This window comes from Hirundo rustica, chromosome 1 (genome assembly GCF_015227805.2).
Source record: "Hirundo rustica isolate bHirRus1 chromosome 1, bHirRus1.pri.v3, whole genome shotgun sequence".
NCBI lineage: Eukaryota > Metazoa > Chordata > Aves > Passeriformes > Hirundinidae > Hirundo > Hirundo rustica.
The window spans coordinates 100956217-100980728 of NC_053450.1; the positions used below are offsets into that span (position 1 = coordinate 100956217).

The following is a 24512-nucleotide window of genomic DNA, read 5'->3' on the forward strand; positions in this document are numbered from 1 at the left end:
ACCACTACCTCCCTTCCCCGGTTCCCTTTCCCATTTCTCCTTTGTTCAGGACATCAATTTTTCCAGTGTCCAAATTTTCTGCAAACTGCACACTGATCTTTGCCCAGCTGGGGTGGTCTTTGCCTAGGTGGTTCTTGTCCTCGCCTCCCTTTCCTTTCCTCTTTTACTACTGCCATTAGTTTTCTCATCCCTTGCTTATATCCCTCTTCTTGATTACTGAAAATCCTTCACTCCTAATCTACCAAGGCCTCTAAATTCCTTGCTTCTGGTCTCTGGGGCTTCTGAAGTTTCCTTCTAATATCTCCTGTAGATTGCCCTAAAAATAAATTTACTAGCTGCTGTATCCCTATCTTGGATACAGTATCTAATGGTGTATGATGGCACATTGTGCTCTCAGGTGATCTAAAAACTCAGAAGACATTTCAAAGGGAGCCTGCTTAATTGCATACAAAGCTGACAAATTTATAGTTTTGGGGATGGCCTGTTCCGTCCCCTTTACTACCCATTTTTCATAATTTTGTATTTTTACTAATTGCTCTTCTTTATTTGGATCCCAATTTGGATCCTGGAGAGGAAAAACATCCTTAACATCCTCTTGTGTTGTTCTGCAAAAGTTTTCTGCTAAATCCCCTGCTGTTTTCAAAACTAGCTGTTTTTCTGTCTCCATTAATGCCTCCAATAATAACTGTAGATCAGACCAGTGCAGTTGATGCTGCTTAATCATATATATTAACCTTTTAGCAGTTCCTGTTGTCCTTTAGTTCTTGGCAACCTTTTCCCAACCTTCTATCAATTGTAGAGAAAGGTACTAACTAGTAGTGCTTCTCTCCTGGGTCCCACTGCCTCCCTTAAAGGGGCTTGTATTACTTCCCCTGTCTGTTTTCTAGTCCAAGATGCTATGGGAGCACTCACGCTCATGGAAGGTTCCTGATCATCACTATCATTATTGGGCAGTGGGGAATACAATGTTGTTTGTAACTCAGAGGTGTGTGGAGGAGCAGATGGTCCAGCTTGTCTCCCTTCTAGAAAGGGGCTGGATCTGCTCCCTTTTGTCTCCTTTGCCCCTCAAGGGGCGGCCCAAATAATTCCAGTAACTCTTGCATTTGTGCCTCTGCTTGGTAGACCTTATCATGATGTGTGCAATGCTGGTTTATTGAGCACGTACTGCAACATCATTTAAGCCTCCTTCTATTAGATTTATTTTCCTTTTCAAGGGCTAATACTCTCTGCCATTCGGGGTGATTTTGGAGGGAGAAAAACATATCCGCATATGAGACTTCAGACCATTCTCCCTCATGTCTGAGGAAAAGCATAAACTGCAATAAGGTGTCATGTTCTAAATTACAATTCTGTGGCCACTTCATTCCACCTTCCAGCTGATACAAGGGCCACCACTGGGTGCAATACTTCACAAGGGTGCGTTTGGATTCTGTACCTCCATTCTGTACCTGTCATTCCAGTGAGCTAGAATCCCAGAGGGCTTGCACTAGGGATTTCCTTACTCTCTCCTGATCCCATTATTCTCGTAGTTCATCTCCAGCCAAATCTCTTCTGACACTCTTATACAGTCTTCTCCAATCTTTTCCTTTTACACTCCAAATCTCTGGGACTACATATGATCTTCCACAAAAATACTCTAAAATCTCTAGTTTAGGGTCCTCTTCACCCTGTTACTCCACAGTGAGCATTAGTGCTACGTCTTCTGCTGAAGGAACAACACACCACTGCTCTCCACAGGACCCATACTTAAACCAATACCCACGTTAGGTGCTGCCTTTGCCTGCAAGAACAGGTGGAACAACACATTCTGTTCATCTGGATATTCAGACCTTTTTGGTGCAGGTTCTAGTCTAACACAACCACATTCCCTGCAAAAGCCCTATATAGTCCCTCTAAATAAACCTGCTGGTCTCTCCCTTATCACCCAATTATTTTTAGGGGTTGCAGACTTCCAAGGGTTGAGCCCAAACCACTGGAAGGAGAGGGACCTCTCCAGTCCTCTCACCATGATCAGAACGATCATCACCAATGCACTATCTATGGCAAGGAACACTAAACAAAAAGCAATACAGCAAAAACATTAAAACAAACAGCGCTAACCTAGAACAGCATTTATCGCACAAACCCTAAAGGCAGTATTCACAACAAAAGCATTAAAACAAACAGCAGTAACAAAGAAAATGACACTTTATCAAATAAACCCTAAAAAACAAACCCTAAAGCAACATGTGGTAAAGAGAAAATATTGAAAAGTAAACCACAGAGTTCAAAGAGTTCCCTCGTGCACATGGTAAGAAAGGAATATATATATATATATATATATGCAATAGTTTGATGCAATTATGACTTTCGACACAAGATGACAGTATTACCTCAAAAATACAACACAGTTCCCAAAACATCGGTCACCTCTTCCAAATTTTCAGGCACGCCCAGAACCAAACACAAAACACATCCGAACTTTTAAAACTCACACACACAACCAAATAGCAGCAATAAAACAGGAATTCATTTGATTCATCCCCAGAACCGCTAGCAGCCGATCCACAGTCAACGAACGCCTCCCCGCTGCCTTTCCTTCAGTCAGCAGACCCTCCCACTAGCCGCACATTCAGCTAACGGTTGGCTGCAAGCCCAAAACCCACCAAGACTCTTTCTGTGCACTGAAGACATCTCTGTGCAGCTTATCAGTGGTCTCTACAGGGCCCCCTTTCTAAAGTAATGCATAATGTTTCTCCGCTGCTCAAGATGTCATTTTCTGTCCCCGCAGTGAATGACCCAAGAAGTGGAATTCCTTCCAGAGAAAATCCTGGGGGCACCTTAGGAAGTCCACCCCTCAGTCAGTCCTACATCTGGGCAGAGAACATCCCATCTGGGGTGCCAAAATGACACGTGGAAAGACTAAAACTCAGAGACAAAGTGAGTTTTAAAGTAGGTATATGATTTATTCAGAGCTAGATGCAATGCGGGATAGCTCCCAAAGGCATGCGCAGCCATTTGCTCACTCAAATTTTCTTTTATCCTCTAGAATGTTACATATGCATGAAGTTTCGCAGTATCTCCATGCCTATTCATCCCTTGGCTCCCCGCTCTCTGCTTCATATGCTAATTGTCTTATCAGTCCTTTGTGCCTGCACAGTTGTTTCTGGTGGTCACCTCAGGGGTCTTCAGGGATGAAGAAAATAGTCTTCCTCTTGAGATGAACTTCTGACCCCGCTGCCTTGCACATGCCCACTGATCCTCTGGTCATAGTCCAAGCTATGAGACAAGCCTTATCTGCTCCTGGGGGCCTGAGGAGCCTCATTACCTCAGTACCTCTGATAATCATGTACTCTTGTCTCCTGTTTTGATAAACATCCTTCCCCTTGTCAGACATCCTTGCATTCCTCCTGTGATATATGTTTTGAAATAAATTTGTGTTTCAAGTGTGTTATATGTTATAACCTAAAAACTGTGTTACAAGCTAGGATTTCCAATAACTGTGGAGACATTTCTGGCTGCCGAAACTAATTTGCAGCAATAAGGATTCCAGACAATTGCAGGGCAAAGTCCAAATTTACAACAGAAAAGGACTGGCCTGACAGGAGATGCCTCATCCATCAAGGGAGGGTCCGCTGCCTTCTCCAGTGATCAACATATGATATAGATCTAGAAGAGGGAAACCAGGAGATGTCGCGTATCAGCATCCCAATGCCGATTTTTCGGAACCCAATTCAAGCCCTCGATTCTGCCAGGAAAGGCATTCAGAACCAAGCAGCAAGACAAAGAGAGTACATGAATATGCATAGCAGACACAAACTAACAATAGAATTGCCTCAAGGAAGAAAAACTGTATAAAAACTGCTCCCTGAACCTAGATCGTGAATGGGGAGGGATAGGTTCATTTGTGGCCGTCCCTTTGTTCACCCAACTTCGATAACCCAGGGTCGAGGTTGTATCTTTTACTGTGGCTGTCCCAGATTGTTTTTAAAATGGTGAAATAAAATTACCTTATATTAAATTGGCTATGTATCCTCTATAACACTCCTTATTGCTCTTGCACATAGTCCTGTCTCTTCCCTCCTTAGGCAACAAATACAGTAGAATGAGCAGCAAGCATTAAGCAATACACATCATCTGAATACCTATTCTTAATAAATATCTTCTAATTTCTACGATTAATATCCTCTAGTTTCTAATCTCATGTTTCAGCTTGGTTCTTCTTTCTGTGAAACTAGTTCATCTAAGCTCAATACCACACCCATCCCTACGCCACGATTCAGTCGCCAGATACCTAAGACATGTTATACTGGACAACTTGCAAAACACATTTCTTTCCCCGAAAGGCACTAGAGCAGCAAAATCTTCCCTTAATGTCCAGTAAATAAGAAAAAAGGAAAGCCCCTGCCTACCAGGCAATCACAGGCATTCAGACACAGTAGTCAAGGAAGCACTTAAAGCTCATGACACAAAGAAGACCTCAATTAATCAAATAAAACCAAATAAAACCAAATAAAAACACTGCAGCACTTTTGCTTTTATTTAGACAATAATTGCAATGTACTCTTTGGTGGAGGTTAGGATGTTTCCTTTTTTTTTCTTTCTCAGGGAATTTTGTCCCATTTGTTGCTAAGAGACAGTAACGAGAGATACTTAAGAGACAAAAGAAATGGCCAAGGTGGGGGGAGGGGTGCAGTTGGCTGTACTCTCATTGCTGAGGGTCATTCTCTTGGGAAGGGGAAGAAGCTGGGAGATTTTGGCTGGGGTGTAAGGGGCTGGGCTTGGCTCCCCTCTCTATCACTCAGGATCAAAGAGGAGACAGGCCACAGTGAAGCGAACAAAGACTCGACAAACAAAGGTTATAAAGTAGGTAGGCTTTACTTGGCTCCTGGAGCATGGGGGATAGCTCCACCAAAGACATGCTCACTGAACAGAGCTGGCACTGTGTTCAAATACACTTAAATTCATACATATTTATGAAAGTTTCAACATCGCCTATGCATATTCAGAACTTATTCCCCATTTACTCTTGCTTCCATTGTTAATCACTTTTTGTCGGTCTGCACTTGTGCATTCTTTCCTGGTGGTCTCAGGCAATGTCGCTGGATGAAGTAAAGTAGTCTTCCTCAGGTGTCTGCTGGATGAACCCAGTTTTTGTGCAGTCTCTTGGTCTTGTGAAAAACGCCAATCGTTTTAAAATTTTAAAAATTTAATAGTAAAAAAAATGGTTATAAAAATAGAATTAGAGTAATAAAAAATTGAACAGTTAGGGATAGGACAACACGAGACAGTAAAAACAAAGTAATAGACGTCTGGGTGCCTCCCCGAGCAAAAGAGCTCTGAAGAAGGACACCCGTTAACAAAGGATTATCTTTTAAAAGAAATAGCCTGTTGAATATTCATACATTTCATACATGATGCATAAATTCCATTCAAACAAAGAATTCTCTCTGGTTAGTGTCACTTTTTTCCTTTAATCTCTGTGGCATCTTTGGGGCTGAGCAAGGCAGGAGAAGTTGGTCTCTTCTGATAAGGATGTCATAAATTCTTTTTCTCTGAAAAATTTATGTTTTGAGACGTTAATTTTGAGGAACTAAGGATTTTTAGGAAGGTTAAGATAATAAGTTGCTGAACTAGCTGAAGTAGATAGGTAATCTTTGTTCGCAGTTAACAGAAGCCGTATCTTAGATAAGCTACCCCGGATCTTGTCACTCATTGCTTGTCAGGTTTATGTTTATGTAGTCGTGCTTGTAATGAAAAACAAAATGTGGTAAATAGGACATTAGATAGCTGCAGATTTCCTGCTTAAAGGACCCATTGAACACAGGAAACTATAAGTTCTACCAAGGATTCATTTGTCATGAATGCATTGAAAAGGTAGAAAGGTCAGGATGAGGAAGTCTCATCTTACTTCCTCATTTTGGGTGACCCCTCCCCAGAATAGACCCCCAACTCATTTTAGGAGACAAAGTACGCATGCTTAATAGCCTTTTTGCCAATTAGCATACAAAGCGAGAAATGGGAGGTGACAGTGTTGGAAATTAACCATGTTGCTAGGAGAAGCACAAGGAAAGAATGTGCTGACAAACGAAGCATGAGGAACGGACCAAGATGTCGCGGTTAGGTGATCACGGTGGTCAAAGAAGAATAGAATTTATGGTGGGAGCCTTTTGTGTAAATAAAGATAGGGAAGCAGGTGTTGTGGGAACGGGATAAGGAGAAGTATAGCCTATAGAAATTAGAAGATTAATGTTAAATTGAAATGTCATGTATAGCACGTACGTTGATGATGTAATCTGTAAGAAATAGTATAAAACCTGTAAGAAAATGAGGGTCGGTGGGATTCTGATTTGGGACGCTAGTCCCCGGGCCCCCGGGCCCGAATAAAGCACCGCATAAACTACTTTGTGGTTTGTGTTTCTCTTCGTTGGGCAACAGTTTTCTGGCGACCGCGGCAGGACTCCGAAGGTTGCTGGGGCAGTTCGCGAGGTGATCTACTCCATGCCGGCACCAGGTGATTTCTGGGGAGACATCAACCCGTGCCCGACCCCGCGCCTGTCAGACAACTACGAGGTAAGCCCAAAAGGTGCTTTATTCTTAAAGGATTTTAGACGCCTGCCGATTAAGACGGACCTACGATTCGCACGGTTGGGCTTGGACGTCCCAGGTTGGTGGAAAAAAAATTGACCGTAAATCTCGACGAAAGTTGAGTAGGATCAATACCTGCTAGCAGGATATAAGGTGGTAAAGGACATAAGGTGGCAAAAGATGCCATTTAAAGGGTTTAAAACGTCCTCGACAGGGATTGAAATCCCGGAGGACTCACCACTGGGTTGTTTAATAAGGAAAGGGAAAGAAGGGAATTTTGGTCAAGAATTAGCTAAAGATAAGTTGATTGATTTTTGTAATCATGTTTGGCCACAATATGACACCGCGGGAATGCAGTGGCCTAGGAATGGGGCGCTGAATCATGATATTATTACTCCAATGACGCATTATTTACAGGATAATGGTAAATGGGAAGAGATACCATATTTGGATCTGTTTTATTACTTGGGACGGAGAACAGATTGGCAGAAGGAATGTGGAATAATGGTTCTAACTGTGGCAAATGAGAAGTGTCGGGGTTGCAAGAATCGGGATCAAAAGGCGTACTATCTAGTTAAATATAAAGACCCTGAGGAGGATGTATCCCTACTGGTCTCCCCTAGCGCTCCCCCACCTGAAACCGCTTTGGAAGAAGAGGGAGAAGAGGGTGGGGAAACAAGGGAAAAAGGGGATGGCAAGAGTAAACGGCATACCCCGATATCTAAACGAACAAGGGGTCACCTAGTCTCTAAGAAAGGGGGCCGGGAGTGGGGAACACACGTAATGGCCCCGCTGAGAGAGGCGGTGGGACCCCAGGGAGATTGAGTAATGGTGAAAGTTCCGTTTTCCCCAAATGACCTGATGATCTGGAAGCAATCTGCAGGATCTTATAGGGAGGATCCTGACCGTACGGCCAGGGTAGTAAAAATGGTAATAAAAACTCAGAACCCTGATTGGAATGATTTACAGGTTTTATTAGATACCTTGATGGACTCTACTGAAAATGAAATGGTGTTGCGGGCTATGATGGAAAAGGCGAGAGAAATGATAAGGTTGCGGGTGGTGGATGGAACTCTGAATGAATTAGTACCAAGGGAAGACCCTGAATGGGACCCCAATACAGCACGGGGACACCAAGCATTGAAGGGATACCAGGAATTGTTAATTGAAGGAGTTAGAACAGGCATTCCAAAGACGGTAAATTGGTCCAAACTTTATTCAGTGAAACAAGAAAAGAATGAATCCCCTTCTGCTTTCTTAGAACGATTGAAGGAAACTGCGAGATGGTATACTAGTTTAGAAGTAGAGGGGGAAGCGGGAAGGTTACAATTGGCATTAATCTTTATGGGGCAGTCCCAGGAGGATATTAGAAAGAAATTGCAGAAGTTAGAAGGTGAGGATACCCGTAATTTAGAAAAATTGTTAGAAGTTGCCTGGAAGGTCTATAACAATCGGGAAAAGGAATCGGTCAGGAAGCAACAAGCTAGCATGTTGGCAGTACTCCAGCAAGCTGTGGGGAGAGGTAATGGGAGGGGGCGTGCTCGAGGCAGAGGAGGATTTGGTAGGGGTCGTGGCGGGGGCCAGGTGAGACTGGGATATGACCAATGCGCCCTTTGTAAAAATAAGGGACATTGGAAAAATGAGTGCCCATTGAATAGTGGGATTGGAATTCCGAGACAGTTTGGGAATTTGTCGGCAGAGGTCGCCCAGGCGCTGGTAATGGGAGAATATCCGAATCAGAGCTGACTAGACCGGGATCTCAAGGTTATCATGGAAGTAGAGGGAGAACCGCTAGAATTTAGAATAGATACAGGTGCCACATATTCTGCAATTAATACACGGGTAGGGTCATTAAGTGACACAAAGATACAAGTAGTGGGGGTTACTGGAAAAATTGAAGAAAGGGCATTTCTTCGGCCAGTAGATATAAAGTTTGGGGGAAAGGAATTTGATCATCAATTTTTGTACATGCCAAATAGCCCTGAATCATTGATAGGACGAGACCTACTGTCAATGTTACAGGCCAGAATTATTTTTGAAGGAGGTAGGGTCAAGTTAGAAATTCCGGAAGAAAATATTGGTAAAATGTTCATTATTAAGGAGGTAGAGCCCCAACCCATTAGAGAAGAAATTGAGCAAGCTGTAGTTCCCTGGGTATGGGAAACTGGGACCCCCAGAAAGTCAAAGGCAGCACAGCCAGTAGTAGTAGAACTAAAAGAGGGGAAAGAACCAGTACGACTGAAGCAGTATGCAATCAAACCTGAAGTCAGGCGAGAGATAGCCCCAATTATTGATCAATACCTAAATTTAGGCATTTTGCAGGAATGTGAATCCAAATATAATACTCCTCTTTTTCCAGTTAAAAAGCCTAATGGAAAGTATAGGTTAGTGCAGGATTTAAGAGCAATAAATGAGATAACCAAAGATATTCATCCCGTAGTTGCTAATCCTTATACCTTGTTGACATCTGTATCAGAGAAATTTGAATGGTTTACTGTGATTGATTTAAAAGATGCCTTTTTTCTGCATCCCACTGGCACTTGAAAGTAGGAAATATTTTGCATTCGAATGGGAAAATCCAGACACGGGACGAAGAAGGCAGCTGACTTGGAGCCGACTACCACAGGGATTCAAGAACTCCCCTACCATTTTTGGAAACCAATTAGCTCGGGAACTAGAAGAGTGGAAGACAACCCAGGTAACAGTACCAAGCATGTTCTATGTGGTTCTCCAATATGTGGATGATATTTTCCTAGCAGCTACGGAACGAGACATCTGCTCCCAATTAACTATAAGCCTTCTGAACATGCTGGGACAAGGAGGATATCGAGTTTCGCGAGACAAAGCACAGCTGGTAAGAACAAAAGTTGTCTATTTGGGGTGTGAAATCTCTAAGGGGGTACGGAAATTAGGGACTAACTGCATAGCGGCTATCTGCGCCATACCCATCCCCCGAAACCATCAGGAACTCCGATTCTTTCTTGGAATGGTAGGGTGGTGTTGGCTGTGGATTCTGAACTTTGGACTGCTGGCACGGCCCCTATATGAGGCCCTCAAAGAAGTGCATTGGACTTGGGGACGTGCACAGGAAAAAGCCTTCCTAGAACTAAAGCAGGCCTTAAAGGAAGCCCCTGCACTGGGATTGCCAGATTTGAGCAAAGATTTCCAGCTATATGTTACTGAAAGACACAGATTGGCATTAGGGGTACTAACACAGAAAATAGGGCCATGGAAGCGGCCTGTGGGGTATTTCTCTAAACAATTGGACACCGTTAGTGCCGGCTGGCCAGGATGCCTGCGAGCGGTAGCGGCAACGGTGCTGCTAATACAAGAAGCAAGGAAGCTGACTTTGGGAAGGAAGCTGGAAGTATATGTGCCCCATATGGTAATTGCAGTCTTAGAGCAAAAAGGAGGTCACTGGCTCTCATCCAGCCGCCTGTTGCAATATCAGGCGTTGCTGCGGGAACAAGATGATATAGAACTGAAAATAACCCCCCATTTAAACCCAGCAGAATTCCTCAGGTCGGACCGAGAGGAAGGGGAACTCGTCCATGACTGTGTGGAGATAATTGAGCAGGTCTATGCAAGCAGAGAAGATTTGAAGGATGCACCGATCAATAGCCCAGACTGGGAGTTGTTCACCGACGGGTCCAGTTTTGTCGAGAACGGCACCAGGTATGCGGGTTATGCGGTAGTCACAACTCTTCAAGTAATAGAAGCAAAGGCTCTTCCCCCTGGAACCTCGGCTCAAAAAGCAGAAATTAGAGCCTTAACTCGAGCCCTCGAATTGAGCAAAGGAAAGAGGGTCAATGTTTGGACTGATTCAAAATATGCCTTTGGGATGGTGCATGTACATGGAGCTCTGTGGAAAGAGCGGGGATTGTTAACGTCTCAAGGGTCAACAATAAAACATAGGGACGAGATCCTACTCCTGTTAGAGGCTGTAAGAGAACCCGAGGCAGTGGCAGTAATGCATGTGCCAGGACACCGAAGAGAAGATGGAAAGATATACCAAGGTAACCAATTGGCGGATAAGACGGCTAAAAGAGTAGCGAAAGAAATAAAGACTCAATCAGCTCTTATTCCAGCTAAGGGAAATCCGGCGGATTCCTACATGAAAGATGAGCCTCCATACCTACCAGATGACGTGAAGTTGGCCCACCTGGTGAAAGCTCAGAAGAATGACAAAGGGTGGTATGTAACAGCAACCGGGCAGGTAGTAGTACCTGCGAAGATAATGCGAGCAATCTTGGAGACTGAACATTACAAGTGCCACTGGGGAGCGGAGGCCTTGGTAAAATTTTTAAAGAATGAGGTAATCTCTAATCAGATGTTAACAATGGCAAAGCGGGTTAATGCAACCTGTCCCACTTGTGTGAAAAATAATCCCATAGTGCGAAAACAGGTTCAAATGGGAGGGTTAAAGGTAGGCCCACAGCCTGGAGACTACTGGCAAATAGACTTTTCGGAGCTGCCTAAAGCCCAAGGTAATAAATACCTTTTAGTGTATGTATGTACCTTTTCAGGATAGCCGGAGGTGTTTCCCTGTCACACGAATCAGGCAAAAGAAGTGGTTAAAACCCTTTTGAAAGAGATAATCCCCCAGTTTAGAATCCCGTTAGGAATGTCATCAGATAGGGGACCGCATTTTGTGGCAAGAATCATTCAAGGTGTAGCCAAGGCATTAGGGATTAGATGGGATTTACACACTCCGTGGAGACCGCAGTCTAGTGGCCAGGTAGAAGGGATGAATCAAACATTGAAAAATCAGTTGAAAAAGATTTGCCAGGAAGCCAAAGTTCAGTGGCCCCAAGCTCTGCCAATAGCATTATTGCGCATCCGAATAAAACCCAGGGAGAGGATAGGAGTCAGTTCGTAAGAAGTATTGTATGGTAAAGCTTATCATGCTGTAACCTATCAGGGGGACCCCCATTTAACAGGAGACCAGGTATTATTAAATTATGTGTTATCTTTGAATAAGACTCTTGCAGCTGTACGGGGAGCCTTGCAGTGGAACCGCCCGCTACCACTAGAGAACCCAGTTCATGACATCTCACCGGGAGACCATGTGTACGTGAAAAATTGGAGCGTGGAGCCTCTGAAGGAGTCATAGAATAGCCCCTACCAAGTGCTGATGACCACGTATACCGCCGTCAAGGTCGCTGGGATTGATAACTGGATACACTACACCAGGGTGAAGAAGGTACCAATGAGATGGGAGGTGCAGCCAATAACGGACACCCGGATGGTATTCCGAACAAAGCCCTGATCATCTTGATACTGATTGTTTGTCAGTTAGTAGCCTCAGCAGTTATAATTCATGTACCAGACCCTTTAGTCTTAGTACCGGAAAGTGGAAATGTTGAATTAACCTGTTTGTTTTCTGACAACCAGAAAGCTGGATCCCATGAAATTAATGTAAGATAGAGAAAAGGCCTTGACATCGTAAGTAAAGAAATAATGACACTTTGGGATGACCATCAGCAATCAGGAAACACTACCTTAAGGATTCCTAAAATCACAACTTCTGGAGAAGGTAGATACACCTGTATAGTATGGATAAAAGATAGTTTTGATTATAGGGATTTCGAGTTAGAAATTATAAATGAAAACTATACCAGTGCAGGTTTGGTAATAGTAACACCCGTGAGAACAAGCCAGGATATTTGGTTGGGCCCGCCATTGAGAATTAGTTGTCAATACACCTTGAAGAATAATTGCAAAAGAGGAATAAGGATTAGCTGGTGGAAAGAGAGAGAGATGGAATGGGATCAATTGAAGGAAGGAAGTAGTGAGTGGAAGAAAGAGTCTGAAGGGGTCGGGTGGTATAATATCACATCTTTTGCTTCAACAACTATGGCAGGGAATTATCTGTGTATAGTTAAGTGTGGATGGGATGGAGGGTTTAGACTTCGGGAAGTGGTCGCTAGAATAAACCCGGATCAGGGAATAGGAGCAACTGAAAGAACAATCTTAGCAGTAGAAAGGGAAAATATTGCTTTACATTGTACAATATCACAAAATTACACTGAGTATGGGTGGTGGCATGAAACAAGGATTAGGCCGGGATCAAAGTATAAAATCATGGCAGGGAGAAAGGAAATAGCATTGCTAATTACTAATGTACAGAAAGGGGATGACGAAGGAGAATATTGGTGTTGGATAGCCCGAGATAATTGGTGGGGTCACAGTCAGGTAACGTTAAGAGTAAGGGACATACGAGTTACCAGACAGGTCCCAGAGAGAAATCAAACCCTAAAAATAAGAGAAGGACAGGAAAATTTAATAGTAGGACTAATTCGAGACTTTGGAAGAATGCAAAATACAACTTCAATAACAGCCTGCCTGCCTCTTCCTCAAGCGGCTGGAGACCCGATCCCGTGGGGAATTATACCCATAAGGGAGATGCCAAGTGCCACCGCGAATGTGACCTGGAACTGTGAAATAGTGTCTGAGGAGATTTTAGACTGGGTAGAGGTTTGTATGTTACAAAGAAAGATTAGTAAGCAAAATTGTCAGCAAATACCAGGATATTATCAGTGGATAGAGGATCCCAAGCTTAATACCAGGATATTATGGATGGATAGAGGATCCAAGCTTAAGGGAAATTGTTTGGTGATTGGAAAGGTGTCCGAGCCATGCGATAAGATCTGAGTTCAGAATAAGAGAAAGAAGATAGAAGAAGTATGTCAGAATACCACTGAGACAATGACAATGGAGGAGTAGAAAACAATCTAGGGACCTAGTCTGTTAGAAACTTATAGTTACCTAGGGAAAGTGAATTGGTGCATAATGTGGGAAGGGAAAAAGAATCAAGATTTTGGGCAGAAGTCGTTATTCAAAGAACAATATAGGAAAAAAGTGGAGATGATGGAGTTATGGAATTGTACACAGATACTAACCTGTGACATTCCACTAGTGCAGATTGGACTTGAACCAGTGCGAGTGCTGTTGCAGTGGGGATGTGAATGTAGAGGATATAATCACACCCTTGCAAAGAAAGAAAAAGAACCCTGGGATTGCAAAACGAATACGGTCAGAAGTCCAGGAAATTTAGTTTGGGTTATGGGACATGGATTATGGACTACGCACATGCCCATAGATGGTGCAGTTACACAAATTACATTAGGGGTTCCTACCTTATGCCCATTCTGGAAAACTTCTAAGCTGCAAGAAAAGGAATTGGTAAGCAGAAAGAAAAGGGAGATAGAAGATGATGCTTCGATTCAGGGAGATTGGCATGAACCTGATAATGGAGTAAAAGTAGGATGGATGTTAGAATCACTGTTTGCCCCTATATCATCTTACAGAAACAGGGTGATGTTGTACCGATTATTAGGACAGACGGAGAGGCTTGCAGCTACAACTAAAAAAGGTTTTAGAGACTTGAATCTTCAGCTGCAAGCGACTACTAGAATGACATTACAAAATAGAATGGCATTAGATTTGCTGCTACTTAAGGAACATGGGGTTTGTGGATACTTAAGAAACAGAGTAGACCATTGCTGCGTGCACATCCCAAACGTGACGGAGGAAATAGAAAAAGATATAGATCAATTAGAACAAATAGAATCCAAAACAAAGGAGATACAAAAAGATGCTGAGCATAATTGGGTAGGAGCCCTGTTGAGCTCCTTAGGGATCCAGGTTTCCGGTTGGGTATCATCTATAGTACAATATGTAATAATGTTTGTAATCATGATAATTGTAGTGATCATTGTATATAGATGTCTTTTAGGAATGATTCTGAAAGAAGGGGCTCACACCAAAAGGGTAATACAAGCAGTTACCCGAAGAGAAGTGATACAACCTCGTGTAGTTGAGACTCAAACCTAAGAAATTGAGCATCCTTGCAACGGAATTGAAGAATGCTCAAGAGGGGGGGACTTGTTGGAAATTAACCATGTTGCTAGGAGAAGTACAAGGAAAGAATGTGCTGACAAACGAAGCATGAGGAACGGACCAAGACGTCGCGGTTAGGTGATCACGGTGGTCAAAGAAGAATAGAATTTATGGTGGGAGCCTTTTGTGTAAATAAAGATAGGGAAGCAGGTGTTGTGGGAACGGGATAAGGAGAAGTATAGCCTATAGAAATTAGAAGATTAATGTTAAACTGAAATGTCATGTATAGTACGTACGTTGATGATGTAATCTGTAAGAAATAGTATAAAACCTGTAAGAAAATGAGGGTCGGTGGGATTCTGATTTGGGACGCTAGTCCCCAGGTCCCCGGGCCCGAATAAAGCACCACATAAACTACTTTGTGGTTTGTGTTTCTCTTCGTTGGGCAACAACAGGAGTATGAATATGTATTTGTATTTTGGGTATTCCACACTTTTGTAAATAAAAGGCTTTGTAATTACCTGTGAATTTCGCAGTGCGAATTAGGGAAATATCCCGCATGCTGCCCAGCCGTAATAAACATACACTTTCTAACTTTAAACTGTTAGAGAGTTTTTGTCCATCACAGTTGGGTATTGATACTAGATCAATACCCATATTTCTCTAATAAGTCAGGTTTCCTGTGGTTGGTACATAAAAACTACTTTTTAACTACAAAACTACATTTACCATACTATCAAAATATTAATACAACATTAACAGTCAATACAACATAATACATATAGTAAATATCTTGCATAGAGCTATATAATATGCACTTTTCACACATATTTTTATATATATAATATGTAAATATATATATAAATATCTTGTGTAGAGCCATATAATATGCACTTTTCACACATATTATATGTATATATAATATGTAAATATATATATAAATATTTTGCATAGATCCATATAACATGCACTTTTCACACATATTATATATATAAAAAATGTAAATATATATATAAATATCTTGCATAGAGCCATACAATATGCACTTTTCACACATATTATATGTCTCTACACAGGGTATTTTCTATATGTATTATGTTGTATTGATTGTTATTGTTGTATTAATATTTTGATAGTATGCTAAATGTAGTTTTGTAGTTAAAATGTAGTTTTTATGTACCAACCACAGGAAAATGTAAATCTTTCAGAGAAAAAAGAATTTACTACTTCCTTATCAGAAGAGACCAACTTCTCCTGCCTTGCTCAGCCCTGAAGACGCCATAGAGATTGAAGGAAAAAAAGTGATACTAACCAGAGACAATTCTTTGTTTGAATGGAATTTATGCATCATGCATGAAGTGTATGAATATTCAACAGGCTATTGCTTTTAAGAGATAATCCTTTGTTCACAGGGGTCCTTCTCCGGAGCTTTTTTGCTCGGGGAGGCACCCAGACGTCTATTACTTTGTTTTTATTTTCTCGTATTGTCTTAACCCTAATTGTTCAATTTTTTACTCTAATTCTATTTTTATAACCATCTTACTTACTGTGATAAACATTAACTATTTTTTTGTTCACTGAAGATCAAATAACTCAAGATAACAAGAAGTTACTATGTCACTATCTAAGCTGATAAGCAAACAGACTCTTGCTCATTCCTTCTCTACTTGCTTAATCAGCTTTAAGTTTCAGGAATTCCAGCTTACAACTACAGCCTTCATCTCTGCGACCACCGAGGGACAGAAAGAGACCCTCCCAGCAACACGTCACACATACATCATCGGAGGAAAGAAGCAAGATAAAAGCAAGACTGAAAAATCTACCAATTCACGGCAGTTGGTGGAGCGAGACTCCCCTGCCGTCCAGCGCTGTATTTGCCTTTGCTTTGCCTGCTGTAATGTAATAAATTCCTATTGGAACTTTTCTTCGTGTTCATAGTCTATTACACTTACTATTAAACTTTCAGAATTTTAAAAACAAGTGATTGGTATTTTTCACAATCTCTTCCTGTCCTCCAAGGCTCCTGGGCATAGTCTAAACTATAAATTCATCTTTTTCCAGTTTTTTGAGTACTGGTTTATGCTTATCAATCTTAAATAAATGGGCAAGGTTTGGTTTTTCTATGGTAAAGATCTATCTGTTTTTAACACACTTGATTACACAGCAAATTATAATCTGTTTAAATTTGATATGCGGAGAGAAGACTCTATAACTCACAGAGTAGTTACGAGAGTAGGTATGAATTTATTCAGCACTGAGGTGCATGGGGATAACTCCTCAAAGACATGCACACTTTGGAGGTTTGTTTCAACCTTTTTATCTCTACAAACTATGGTTATACGATAAGCCTAATACATATTCATTTTCTAACCCTGCCTGTCCCCGCTTCATATTAAAATTAGTTCCACGCCTATTTGCAGCTGCGCACTGCTCCTTATTAATCACTTGCCTGGTTGTCTGGGGGTCTTTGGGTATGAAGTACATAGTCATCCCCTGAGTTGAACTTTTCATTTTGTCTCCTTGCACATGCTCTTTTGTCCTTTTGACCGTCTTCCAAACTTTGATATCATGTTTCCTTGTTTAGAGGCCCAAAGAATGAGAAGATAATCAGTACCAGGTGAGGATAACAGTGACCAAAGCCCCAAAGAAGGAATTTAGGAGACCCACTGGAGCCAGAGAGAGAAGATTGATCTGCTGGGGGGATTTGAAACTAATATGTAACAGACTGGTGCTTTTAAGGAAAATTTCTCTGTTAATACATTGTGCTCTTGGTCAAATGCCAGGCACCCTTGCTATATTTTCTCTGTCTCAAATTTAGTTATAAGTTCCCCATATTAGCAGTTGCTGTGGGAAGAACTTGCCACCACTGGAGGGTTCCATCTCTTGCTGTCTTCTCCTACTGTTAAAAATAATCAGATAACATTAGCTTTCACATTTATGTATTAGCTTTTGCATATTGTTATTGATCATAAGTATTCAGATACGGTACAAATTATAACTCTTTTTAATTGCCTGTTAATATAATCTAATCTATCAGTTTAAGTATGTACTGTATTGCTCATAGAAATAGGAGTGTAATTACCTATGTATCACTTATAGAAATAATAGTGTGATGAACGTATTGTACTATAAACCTTAGTAAAACATAAGCTGTGAAAAGGCCTTTGTGTAACTAAGAACAGTGTAAAGCCATCCACTGACTGACCTGTCCAAGTGATAACAGTGACACAAGACAGAACACTGGAGAGACTGGGGAAGACCTCGTTAACTCCTCTTATCAGAAAAGTATGAAACAACAGGGATGAAGTCATGAGAAAGAAAAAGTTTATTGACTTGATCTTGAGATGTCATATAGAGAAATCAAGATGAAAACCTAAACATGTAGAGCCCCTGCAACATCAAAAGCTGTCGGGAACGTTTCAATAAAGTATAAGCTAATTAATATGTATATAACCCCAGCAATGTAACCATATATAGAGAACATGATTTTAAGTTTTTTTGTGCTCTTTAGCCATTTGTCAAAAGAACCCTACTGCTGGAAATATTGTCCTTCTTTTATCCTATTATTACACTTTTAAAAATTCTAAAGAGTGAACTTCTCTGAGAGAGTAAGAAAGGACAGAGTGAACATAAAGAACAACAGCATGCATTCAGTAGAGCAAGAGTGAAAAGACTATTAGGACAGGAGGTTAAAGAGTTGGTTGTTCTATTCTTACTTGAGCCAAGGAAATGAACTCTATATTTAGATCATTCCTTTAAATCATGGAAAAGATATGCATTTGGGGAGATGATTGTTTTAATTTGTGTGTGAATTTGACCAAAAGTGTTTGTGATGGACTAAGTAATATCCTATAAGATGCCTGAACAGAGATAAAGATGAGAAGCCCCCTGCGCCAGTGAAGAAGTGAGAAGATATCTCTGTACCTTGAAGTGAAGAATCCTTTGCTTTGGAGTTATTCAACTTTAAAAGGTGACACCCCAATGTGCAAAAGTCTAAGACCCATGACCCATCAGCAGCTTGGGAAACTGCTCCTGGGAGGGTCACAAAAGCAAGTTTCTCTGGGCGGTTGTTTTTGTGACAGTTTAAAACCCACAAAAGAACTGTTCTAAGTTATCAGTAGGATCCATAACTCAAAAGGATACTCTTCCCCTAATGAATTGATGAAAGATTATTATTAGATAGTGAAACTGACTGAAAATTACAAGTTTTGTCTCTTTATGTTGTTTTGCAAGAAAGTGAATAGTTTGTAAGGGGAGGGAAGAGTGTTTTTGAAGTTTCATTCCATTTTAGGTTTTTTTCCCAACTTTTCTGTTTTTCTATTCTTTTAGTGTATGTTAATAAACTATTTGTTCATTTTAAGGTTAAGCCTGCTTTGTTTTTTCTCCTAGTCTCTTTCCCACAGAAAGAGTAAGTACCATGACCAAAATTTAGTGAATGTAAAACCACTACATTAATTGGCGTTTCCACCCGAGATAAAATCAAAACTATGACACCTTGTTTGGTTTTAATCTCGTTTTTGGGTATATTTTGAACCTTCCAAGTTCTTTCTGGTTCATACAGAGAGACTTAGTTTTCTTTGCTTTTCTGAGTTTAAACCAGATTGCAACAAAGGGGAAAGTGCTTGACAGCTGAGAGAAGGCTGTTATTTGGGTTTCTGTTTTTGTTAGTTATTGCTGCCATTGTTGTTTGTTTGTCTTGTTATATATGTATAAATATTAGCAGAAAACTGTTATTTCTTTTCCCGTATCTTTGCCTGAAAGCCCCTTAATTTCAAAGTTATAATAATTTGGATGGAAGAGGGTCATATTTTCCATTCCAAGGGAGGTTTCCACCTTCCTTGGCCAACACTTTTTTTACAAACTAAGACAATTCCCTTTTCTTCCACTCCTCTGCAAAGCTATTAAGCACAAACAGGTATTTGTTTCTTTGGAAAACCAGACATTTACTATTTATTTTGTAACAATAAATTGTTTGGATCTCCATCTATAAGCCCCCCCAGAATGCCATATTACACAGTAATATCTATATTGATATGATACAAAGGTTCTGTGATGTTTATAAAGCCTTTTAAACTGTACTAGCAGAACACTTTTGCTAAATCACATTTTCCAACTCATCAGTCCTTATTATGCCATACCATTTGAAATGCCATGACACTATTTTGCTGCATTAAATATTTAAAATTATCTTGACAATGGCAGTGTAAGGAATGCTGCTACTCATATATTCGTATCAGAAGTAAAAGCTGCCAAATACTTAGATCTCTTGAAATTATAGAATTTAAATACCAGAGATACAAAGTTCAGAAGTTGTTAAATACCATAGGCCATCATAAAAGGAGGATCCAGGTTCTGAAACCCTTGTCCTGAATCATTTAAATGTGAATATTAAAGAATTTAAATCCACTGTGGAATTACAGGGTTATTTATATAGACTGGAATAAACCCACTTTATGGTATTATGCTTTTAAACATCAAGCAGCATGAACAAATACCTGAAATTACCTTCAAAATAGTAATTGTATGAAGAATGAAATGAATTTCACAGTGTTATAAATAACTCAAACCCCAGGCAGGAATGAGAAAATAAAATTTAATTAGAGCCCATTAATATTACAAAGTAAAGTGGAGAGTGGGGAACATTGCTCGGAGCTGGACAGGACTCCCTCTGCCTACCAGAGGCTCTGACTCACAAAATGGCATCTTCGACTTTTATATACTGAGAGTGCATCAGCCTCAATAATATTAATGAGCAGTCCTTATATGTCCTTCTGGCACCTCCCACAGTCCATAGCTTTGCCCAAATGTGTATATTTGGCTCCTCCCAAGGTCTGTAAACCAGCCCTTCCATGCCTGTCATTGGTGGAGTCCTTCTCGTATCCTGATTGGTGGTGCGATGTTACCTTGCCAGGCCTTCCAGCAACAAGTGTCTCCCACACTCTCTGCTGCCTCTTACAAGGGGAAAGTACACGCCCTCCCCCACAGGTTTTTACAGCCCTGTCAGCCAGAGCTGCCCAGCAGTAATCACAAAAGGGGAGGGGAGCATTGAAGGGAGAACAGAAAAGGGTTCAAAACTATACTGAAAAAACAAAAGTACATATCAAAAGAACTGCAAACCCCAACATAACTTCTCCCGACTATAGTCAGCAACTCCTCCTAATTTGCATGAGACAATCACCACATCTTATTCGTAACAACAGACTCAGATATAATCAAAATCACTGTAGTCAGAGAAATTTATTCAAATCAAGGGACATTATTTTAAACACAGGTATGTTTAATACAAAAAAAAAAAAAAAAAAAAAAAAGAGTAGAGCAAAAATTTTCAACAACCAAAAAATAAGTTCAAAAAACATTTTGAAAAATCAATTTGCCACTCACTTCTCACTTTGCTTTTTCTGGGCACAACGATTTTCATATTTCAGTCAAAAATCCATTTTATTCCCTAAGGCTTCTCTATTTTACCTCACTTTGAGAGAAAATTTTTCAGAAAACATTTCCAAGAAATATGTGGCTACTGTACACCAACAGCATTAAATGAAAGAGTGGAAAACACAGCAATATAAATATCACATTTCAAACCCATAGATATATCACTCTACAATAGCAGAAATCACTTTTTTACAAGCCCCTGATCAGAATTCTTCCGCTTCATATATTAATGCTAGGCAGTTCTGAAGACATTACATCAATAGGAAAAGCTCTAACTCACCGTTGCATCAATGAAGCACATCTTCTGACCTAAAGTGCAATTATTCATCATTAAATCACTTTCAAATGAAACAATACTAACCTTCAAAGATATCTTCATATCATTTTGACCAGTTACAGGCTTTCTGCCTAGTAAATAATCTTTTAGGGAGGCTAATGAAGTGTAAGAAATTAAAGGCGAATCCAGTTAATATTATTTATGAATTTCTTTTTACACTCTTTTTCAGTACAAAGATATGCAGCATTATGGAATCTTTTGGTATTTGTTTCTGTCACCAAACCTGCACTGCAGATTTAATCTTAAAAATATCTCCTCTCAAAGATAAATGAAGTAAACTCATATCAATCAGACCTGAAAGATGTTTTTACCAATGCCTCAGGACTGTCCACTGGCAGTAGTTGATCTGCTAAAATTTCTTCAGGAGGTCTAGGGTCACTGGTAATGGTCAGCTTTGGCCATTCCTTGACGTTGCTGGTCAGCCAACCGATAATGGTGTTCCACAAGCAGTTTTGTGGTTTAGACCCTGAAAAAACAGAGTGAGAAGGAAAATAAATTCATAGGCTTATTGCCTAATGTGTCAGAATTCTGAAAAACAAAGATGATCTGAAATAATTTTACCTTTACATGACCACAGTTTGGGAATAAACCCTGAAAACTTGCAAAAAAGTACAAAGTGGAAATAAGCACAAACATAAGGGCTATTCCAAATGCAAAACTGTAATGCTTCCCATAAAAACATTTTATTACAGAACATGAAGCTTTCATATCTCAGTAAAAAACATCCTTTCCACATCACACTTAGGTTGTAACTTAATATGTGTTGATTTAATTTTTAGCCAAAGAACTGGCTAAAAAACAAAGTACCAAATCAATACAGCACTCATCACTGACATTCTTTAGATTAGTTAGTTGTGGGTTAATGATAGATAAAATCACTGCAGGATTAGTACCAGAAAATATATTTCCTTTCTGCCAAAACTTCAGCTTTTCACAGTATATATTCAAATGCCAAAACATTTCTATGATTTTTTAATATTTATTTATTTATTTATTTATTTATTTATAAGTACCATCAAGTGGCTCTTGCACGTCATTCATACAATCTACCCTTATTTATAAGTCTAGTTCCACTGACATGGTACAACTAGCATCCTTCAGTCAGATGTCCACCTTGCCGCAGGAGAAGAGACTACGTGACTTGAATTTTTAAAGCGTCTGTTGCACATTTTCAAATACTTCCAAAGAGTTTCTGAATAAATCAGGAATTTCTGAAAATCCCAGCAATACTCCCATAATGAACATCTCTGTCATATTCTAGTTTTCAAGTATTATAAAATGATACATGACTGAATTAGAAGACCAAATAAGAACAGCTAAATACTGAAATGCTTATTATTATTTCAGACTTCCCACAATAGAGGTGCAGCAAACACTAATCTTACCACATTCCAAAATAGTAATACAAACCAGCCTTGCTAGTAGTCAGGCTCCAAGGGCTTTGTAGCAATATGCAAAATTAAAAAAAAAATCTGGAAAATGGGGTATCTCTGAAGTCAGCAACTGATTTTAATTAGGGACATTACAGGTAAAATTTTCTAATATTTTCCCAGCTTTCAGATCAATTATCCAGTGGACCTAATACATGGATTAAGGGTTGTTTTTTGATGCAACACTAAATACACAAGATGAAATCAACCAGGAGAGCTGTTATCCCATGCTTCAAGAGAAAAAAAATCACAAAAATCCTGTCAGAAGCAGCAATATCTGCTGCTATGGACTGGAGCCAGCAGCGTGCCTTTTTTTTTTTTTTTTTTTTTTTTTTCCTTAAATATCTTATTTTCACACTATCTAAATATTACAAAGACAGAAGATTTGCAGTAATTCTCATCTACTTTCTCCATTCCATAATTATGTTCAGATAATTTCCAAGGTAATCAGGAAAACTCCATACTCTTTGCTCTTAAATGTGAGCAGCTACCTAATGTGCAAGAACTATATTTACTCAGAGTTACAGGGAGCCTTGAGATTCTGTGCCAAGCCCTGCGGTACAATAGCTAGAAATATAACCTCTCACACCAGGTAGTCCAAAGCCAAGTAATGACTACATAGTAACAGCAGAAATAAATGCAACATCAATACAATATTATTATTCAAGGGCCTGTAATGTTATGGTTGTTCTTTAACTGTTTAGGAATTTTTTCTGTCTCACCATCCAGGAGCCACTCACACTCCAACCATCCAAGACTTTCATTGTTGGGACTGAAGTCCCTTTGCAGAGGACGGCTCTGGTGAATTGACTGCACCCCACTTGACTCATTACATACATCACAATCACACAGTCAGAGAAGATTTCCCTCACCATCTTGTCCCCAGGTTTCCCATAGCACACCTGGCTCCCATGGTGCTCAACATTATGACAGCTGAAGCCTCCAGGTGGATATCCCCAAAAATAAATCACTGGGTTTGTTATCCTTACAGTCTATGCACCCATTTCAATGCTGTTATTTATTCTGAGGTCTTCTCATCCCTCACTGGCTCCTGCAAGAGTCTCCGGATGACTGGCCACTCTGACCATCCTCCCCTCACTAGACTATGGCGCAGGTCCCCATTCCCTTTTTTATGCAAATAGTCTGAACCAGGTCATGTCTTGTTGCCTGGGGCTCTTTATGTCGCCACACCCATGGCACAAGCTGTAACTTACACACCAGGCTACCTGCTTTAGGTATAGTCCTCAACAGTCTTTGCTTTCTATTAAGCATACCTGCAAATACATAAAAAGGGAAAAGAAAACCCTTTCAAGAAATTTAACCACTACCCTTACATAGCACATTATCATGAGTTAACAAACATACCAAAATTAAGGCTGATTGTCATAAGCCAGAGTACAAGATTACTTATTCTTGTGCACAAGTGCTTAAATAATTACCAATACAGAAAAGGATTCTCAGAAGTTAGTTGTTGCCCAGCTGGCTGGTTATTCACTACTGGTTTGATTTAAGAATGGTGTATTCAATTTTCCTAACCTGAATTTTTAACAGCAAAATAGGAACACCCTAAAACAGTAGGGCCATTTAGAATCATAGAATATCCTTAGTTGTCAGGGACCCATCAGGATCATTAAGTCCAATGCATGGCCATTGACAGGACAGTCCCAAGGATTACACCATGTGCCTCAGAGCATTGTTCAAACACTTCTTGAACTCAGAGAGGTTTGGTACTGTGACTGCTTTCCTAGGGAGCCTATTCCAGTGTCCAATCTGGCACTTTTTCCTCTGGGTAAAAAACCTTTTCCTGATATCTAACCTAAATCTCCCCGGACTCAGATTCATGCCATTTCCTCAAATCCTGTCACTAGTCACAAGAGTAAAGAGATGGGTACCTGCCCCTCCTC

General features: G+C 40.3%; 1 protein-coding gene across 1 annotated transcript in view; it reads right to left on the minus strand.

The window, feature by feature from the left end:
* PDE1C (phosphodiesterase 1C) overlaps positions 1-24512 on the minus strand; it is a 301936-nt gene that overhangs the window by 242942 nt on the left and 34482 nt on the right. Inside the window, exon 2 of the mRNA XM_058422827.1 lies at positions 21473-21644. Within this exon, the coding sequence (XP_058278810.1) occupies positions 21473-21644 (172 nt within the window). The remainder of the gene's footprint in view (positions 1-21472; positions 21645-24512) is intronic.